Raw genomic sequence first — 6604 nt, 5'->3', positions numbered from 1 at the left:
TGGTGAGACAGACCTCCCTCTGCCCTGTCCCCCAGCTCTGGGCAACTCCATGAGCACAGCTGGCCGGAGTCAGCTTTGGTCCTTTGGTACCTGTGTTTGGGATTTCTACACCTCCCCACAATTTGATAAGGGCAAGTACAAACTGATAGGAGTGGGGATGTGGTCATCCGAGCTTCCTTTGAGGGCACTTGAGCTCAGAGGGATGAAGCCATTTTTCATGGGCCCTGGGCTGGACAAGTCTAGCCTAATCTTCCGTTTCCCATCAGAGGTCCTTTGTCCTCCTCTTTTCAGCTGTGCTGTGGTCTGAGCTCAGATACACCTGACAACACCAGGGGGCTTTGCACTTGTCCCTGTCTTTGTGTCATGGTGCTTAGCATTCAGACCCAGCTGCAAGGTGACTTTAAGCCCACCACGAGCTTCTGGGGGGGACACCAGGGTTCAAGTGAAGGTGTCCAATGTCAACTGCAGCCTCCGTCTGCTGGTTGTAGCTCTAAACACATATGGGATCAGAAACACAGCGTTTGGGAAACCGATGTCACAGCTTTGCTTGGTTTGGGAAGTTACAAGAGGTCTCTCCGATGTAGGGGTATTCCCTTCTCCCAGTCTCCAGAGAAGTAAAGCCACAAGGGACAGAACCAGAGGGAGAACAGCCAGATTCCTGGTCCGGGGAAGAGTGAAAGCACTGTCTCAACGGTTGACAGACAGCCCACAAGGTGAAAGCCAGATGATATATACAAAAGTGTAAGAAATCATTCAACAAATTTGATTTGGAGTATTGTGGAGACTTGAGGCTACTCCATGGGACATCCAGTTTGTGTGGCCAGGTGGCCTGCGGGGACCTTACCCTGACATGAGCCCCCAGTACGAGCACAGGCTCGAAAGGACAAATGAAAGGCCCAGTGCAACTTCCCCCAAAGGCTTCCCTTCCCCTGTAGCCGCCTTAGATAAGACCCCTGCAGAGCTCTCCGGAACCTGCTCTCTTGGTTTGAGTTGACCAATCTGGCCTTAGCTGGGAGTCCAGGGCCTCCAGTGAAGACGTGCACATCTTGCTCTGTTTGGCCCCCAGTCATGACCCTCCCCCCTCCACCAACAGCATGGGCCCTGCTGGTACCTCGTCCAGAGCTTGAGAGCAGGAAACGTCTGTTTCAGTTTCTCTGTGGTCTCTTCGGAGCCATGGCTTGCTGCCAAGCACCCTGGGCTGCACCTCAGTGTTGATTTGACAAATGAATAACAGTTGCAGACTATCCACCAGTGGCTGCAGAGCACACACTCTTTTTGAGCTGATAAGACATTTATCCAAATTCAGCGTATTCTAATCCTGATGTTTCGCAGCCCTTCACCCCCTCCTGGCTGCCATTCATGTCCTTTCCAGCAGGGCCCCTGCCTTGGCTGGCTTCCCCGTTGCTCACAGACATTAGAAGCCCCCTCCCCAGTGCCCAGCACAGCTAGGCCCCAGGGCAAGGAGGTCTGCAGATGTGGGAGGTGGAGAGGATGCTATCCCAGCCTACACACTGCCCATCACTGTACATTCCAGACGCTTCCTGAGGTCGTGGGCTGCAGCCAAGATCCAGTTTGGCCCTCAGCTGCCCAGGACTCAGGACCCACCAATATCCCTAAGTGTTCCTATGACTCTGCCCATCCTGGGGTGCGCTACCATGAGGGGAATTCCAGAGGGCTCGAGACCCTCACCCAGACCCTACTGAGGCTGGTCTGAAGCTGCACTAGAGATGAGGGGGAACAAAGCCTGTGGGTCCCTGGTGCCCAAGGCTTATTTGACAAGGGGTGGAAACTGGGACATCCCCCCACCCCACCCCCAGCTCAATTTCCCATCTGGTGATGATGGGAGGGTCAGAGAGGAGGAACTGGGCAGAGGGCCCGGTGGGCAGCAAAGCGCTGTATGGGGCAGGGCGGTGCTGGGTGGGGAGCTGAGGAGGACGGCCTCCCGAGCACTCGGCCTCCAGGACGACGCTGGACAACATGTTCTGGAAGCTGCCTCTGCTCCTGGGGCTTCTTGCTCTGGGGCCTCATGTCTGCAGCTGGATGTTTGAGGACGTCGGGAAGACAGAGCAAGAGTTCAGCATGTGTGTGGAGTTTGCCATCCACCACTTCAATGAGCACCAACCAGACGAGAATGCATACAAGCTGCTGTGGGTCAGGAGGAGTCAGCGCAAGGTGAGGGTGAGAGGAGTAGGGGAAGGCATGGAGGTGGGAGGGGAGGAGGCTTGGGGAGGGGGAGAGACCCTCCCTGTGGCCCCACCTTTTCCCTGAAGTCAGGCCCCAGGGCTGGGGTGGCGGGTCCATGGTCTGCATGAAAGGGTAAGAGATCCTTCATTTGGTCAGTGTTTGTCACTCAGCTATGTCTGACTCTTTGTGATCCCATGGAATGTAGCCCACCAGGGTCTCCTGTCCAGGGGACTCTCCAGGCAAGAATACTGGAGTGGGTTGCCATGCTCTCCTCCAGGGGATCTTCCTGACCCAGGTCTCCCATGTTGCAGGCAGATTCTTTACTGTCTGAGCCACCAGGGAAGCCCTCATTTGGTCAAGGATGTTTAAAAATACAAACTTCCATTAGAAGGGCTCCAAGGTTCCAATACATTTGCTGAATGCTTGGAGCAGGAGAGAGAAGGAGAGGGAAGCAGAAGGCTAGGCGAGGAGGGAGATGAACCAGGGGGCAGCACCCCGACTTCAAAGTCCAGGAAGGAGCAGCATCACAGAGTCGACAGCGGGCCTGCTGGTGGGCTGAGGCACCTTGTGGAGCAGACCACCATGGGTCCTGGGTTGGGAAGATCCCCTGGAGGAGGGCATGGTGACCCACTCCAGTACTCTTGCCTGGAGAATCCCATGGACAGAGGAGCCTGGCGGGCTATAGTCCATGGGGTCGCAAAGAGTCGGGCACAAGTGAGCCACTAACACTGACCAAATGAAGGATCTCTTGTCCTTTCATCCAGACCACGGATCTGCCACCCTCACCCCAGGGCCTGACTTCGGGGTAAAGGTGGGGCCATGGGGAGTCTCTCCCCCTCCCTAAGCCCCCTCCAGGCCTGAAGGAGGCAGTGGAGATAGCAGGGCCTGCCCTCCTGGGGCTGTTACCCTGGTGATGAGAGCAATCAAGCCCCAAGTTCTCGGATGAGACAGTTGAAAAGGCGGACAAGAGCAGTCAGTGCAGAACTGCAGGGCTGTGGGGAGGGTGGTGTGGGGGGCAGAAGAGCCTTTTTAAAGACTGGCACTCCTGGGAGGACCCACATGAAGGTTTGGGGATAAGAAGGATGGGGAAGCCCAGAGAGGGCCTTGGACCAGGAGGAGTCATGAGTGTCTGCAGGGCCAGGTTGCAGTCTGTGGGTCTGTGTTGCAGAGAAGGGGGTGCTGGGGGGGTGGGAGGCGGTGGCATGCAGGGTGTGGGTGTGTTGGTGGCCGGTCAGGATATTCCCCTCAGAGTATCAGGGACTCAGAAGAAGAGGTTGCTCAGCTTTGTCCAGCATCTCTCTGGACACTGTGGGAGAAGTGGGTGTCTCAGCCTGGGTGCAAGCTGAGACCAGGGTGCAGGAGCCCTGCCCTGGTCTCCAGGTGGCAGAGGACAGCTGGCTTCTGAGTCTGCTTGGAAATTGATGTGGGGTATGGATGGGGTGTCAGACGTGGACCCCAGGTCATTGTGCTGAGCAGATGGGCAGATGGCACAGAGAGGGGCAGGGGAGACAGGAAGAAGGTTGGGTATCCCCGAGGCAGCCTGGGAAGGTCAGGAAGGCTGTGGTTACAGAGCATCAGGGTGGGGAAGAGGGGAGCATGGTGTCCTGAGCACTCGGCCGGGCAGCACTTTCCCACTGATGTTCATTGCTCCCCCGCCTGTACACTTTGTCTGGATTAACTGTTGTCCAGCTGTTCTGAGCCCAGACCCAAGCCTGACACTGGATGGCCAGCCCCAAGTCGGCCTGAGTCAGCAGGGCTCTGATGGGAGGGTCTTCTCCTACACAGACAGCCCCAGCTTCCCTCACATGCCCTCATTTCCTGACCAGCTGGTCCTTCCCTGGCTTGAGTCCCAGCCCCGGACTTGGCAAGGCCAAGAGCCCCTCAAGCATCCGTGTGGCCACTGCTGCCCCCGATCCATCCTAAACCTGTCCTTGCCCAGGGTCCAGTCGCAGTGCAAGAGACTGGACGTGTGTGTGTGTGTGTGTGTGTGTGTGTGTGTGTGTGTTGCGGGGTGGGCTGCATCAGCTGCAGGCATTCCTGTACCCCTAAGGAAGCCAGTTTTCTAGAAATTTCTAGGTCAGTGCCCCAGAGGCATTTTCCTCCCTGGGGAGATTTCTGGCTACATCCCTCTCCATGTTTGAGTTCTTCCGAGTTCTCACCGCCTCTCCATAAGAGATGAGATTCTATCTCATGATGACTTCTTAGAGAAGCTGATGAATACACAGAGCAGCACCCGGGTCACAAACATCCACCTGGATGAAGGTTTGCCAGGTGAGCCCTTGGGTGTCACAGCTGCCCCAGGAGAAAGGGAACATCCAGTCCCCGGGCTCCCGTCCTGGTCTGGATGTTGCCCCCTAAAGGGACAGCATGGCTTTGACAGAGGCTCAGCGGATGAGCATTTTTGGCCCCCTCCCTAGAAGGAGCCGCGTGATGCCCTCCGGGTGTCTGGATAATGTGATTGAGAGCTGGGTGATGCCAGGTGTGCTGTGTGTGTACTGTCAATGCCAGGGCCCTTCATCCTGGAACACCCCCCCCCCCCCCCCCGCCAATGCCATGTGCTGGTGATGCGGCTCCTGGGTGCCAACCATCAGGAGGAGTGAGGCAGGGGAAATTCCAGGGCTGTGGGACCTGCACTCAGGGGCATCTTTTTGTAAGAAAATAGAGATTTAGGATGAAAAAGAAAAATATAAACTGATAATAAAAAAATAAGAATATGCACCTAGGTTTGTCCCAGTTGATTCACATGTGCGCATTCACACCGTTTGCCCATTTTCTATCCGAATCTCAGTGCTTTTCTCATTACTGCAAAGTATATATTCACAGAAGTTTCTACAATCTCCCTTTGACAGAAGTTCTCTTTGACGTATTTAATGGACCTGTACCTGGGCCGCACAATCTGTAAAAAACACGACGAAGACATCGACAACTGCCCCTTGCAAGAAGGCCCTGAAGGGAAAAAGGTTTGAGAGTAAAATCAACCCAAAGCATCACAAATCTTCAGAGAATGAAAAAGAATGTCAAGGAGGGTGTGTGAGGAGGCTTAGAAGGCATCAGTGTTGACCCTGGAACAGAATGCAGGGTCCAGGCCCTTCCCTGCCAGGTCCCAGGGCTCCCCCTGCACAGAGATGCTCCCAGCTCAGCAGCAAGCTGGGCCCTGTGCTCACAGCCTGGCTGGCCCACCAGAGACTCCTACAGACCCCCTTGGGCCCTTCCCTCCAGGATGGAGGCTCCCCAGCCTCCAGCTTCCTACGAACTTGGGTCCAGGCAGAGGCAGTTCTCCCTGTGGGCCTCTCCTTCCTCTGCTCCGATTCTTCTGGACGGGAGGACTGATTAGTTTGCTGGTCGCTCCCGCCCTCCTCCTGGTCTCCTGGGCAGCAAGGACAAGTCTCAGTCAATCAGTCCTCATGTCATCACCCTATAGGCTGACGTCTGGTCAATTGGACTGAGACCTTGGATATGGGCCTCAGTGGGGCTGGCGTCTCTCTGGACCCAGCCTTGGAGCTGCCTCCACTGGGGTGGGTTTGCAGCTACTGAGGGTTGAGTGGGTGTCACCTGAACCATCTCCTGGGCAGTCTGTAGGCTCCCCGGGAGCTCACTGGGCAAAGCCCTTCAGGCATCGCATGCCCTGGGGGAGAGGACCCTGAGGGGCAGGTCATGGTCCCACCAGGCACCCTCTCAGGAACTCCCAGCCTTGATCATGGAGAGCTGAGCTTCAGAGCCCAGCCCCAGGCTACTGTTTGATTCTGCTTTTCTTTCTTCCTAGTTTTTAATGTACCTTGAGCTCCTGTTAAGTCCTTTCTGCACCCTCATTGTTACATTGTTCTTATTTTATGTCTTACATAAAATTACTTTTTTTTTATTTTCAGGTGAACTGCACTTTCACTGTGGCCTCACGGCCCTTATATACCCAGTTTACCCTCCTGAACAGCACCTGCCAGCAGATATAGGGGAATGAGCTCCGGAATCCCATGGCAGGTCCTCTTCCCCTGAAGAGTGAGGGTCTGGAGTCCTAGGTCTGCATGGCACCAAGGCAATTAAAGGCATCTTAGAGCACGTTCTGGGTCCCTGTCAGTTTTTCCTTCTCTCTGATGATTTATTTCCATGGATGTTGTTGCCAATGTCGAGTGATGGAGAATTTATTATTGGTCTCACCTTGGTTGCAGGAGCAGGTACTGAGTTAATCAAACTCCTCTGCTCACGGAAGTTTGTCCTTCATGGGTCCTACAGGGCCCTTGGGATTGGTGTTGTATATTCATTCATTCATATATTCTCCATTTGTCTATCACCTGTCCATTCATGCATGCTTCCATCCATCCATTTATTCATCCTTCCATTCATCTACCCACACATCTATTCACTCATCCAGCCATCCTTCCATGCATCTATCCAGCCATGCATGCATCCATCCTTGCATCATCCA

General features: G+C 54.9%; 1 protein-coding gene across 1 annotated transcript; it reads left to right on the top strand.

The window, feature by feature from the left end:
• Positions 1 to 1923: 1923 nt before the first annotated feature.
• LOC102404775 (probable cystatin-15) lies at positions 1924 to 6237 on the top strand. The gene is made up of 3 exons (XM_006062796.4): positions 1924 to 2172; positions 5034 to 5144; positions 6051 to 6237. Exons 1-3 carry the CDS (start codon positions 1978 to 1980, stop codon positions 6129 to 6131), a joined length of 387 nt encoding a protein of 128 aa, XP_006062858.2. The 5' UTR covers positions 1924 to 1977; the 3' UTR covers positions 6132 to 6237.
• Positions 6238 to 6604: the final 367 nt, after the last annotated feature.

Source organism: Bubalus bubalis, chromosome 14 (assembly GCF_019923935.1).
Source record: "Bubalus bubalis isolate 160015118507 breed Murrah chromosome 14, NDDB_SH_1, whole genome shotgun sequence".
Lineage (NCBI taxonomy): Eukaryota > Metazoa > Chordata > Mammalia > Artiodactyla > Bovidae > Bubalus > Bubalus bubalis.
The sequence above is the reverse complement of the archived record's forward strand: the minus strand, read 5'-3'. Positions and strand labels throughout refer to the sequence as shown.

What these genes read in the sequence shown, in the direction of transcription:
- LOC102404775 (XM_006062796.4), top strand. Translation starts at nt 1,978, where the DNA reads ATGTTCTGGAAGCTGCCTCTGCTCCTGGGGCTTCTTGCTCTGGGGCCT. An exon ending in TCAGGAGGAGTCAGCGCAAG is followed by an intron (nt 2,173 to 5,033) that starts GTGAGGGTGAGA and finishes TCCCTTTGACAG; the next exon opens with AAGTTCTCTTTGACGTATTT. An exon ending in AAGGCCCTGAAGGGAAAAAG is followed by an intron (nt 5,145 to 6,050) that starts GTTTGAGAGTAA and finishes TTTTATTTTCAG; the next exon opens with GTGAACTGCACTTTCACTGT.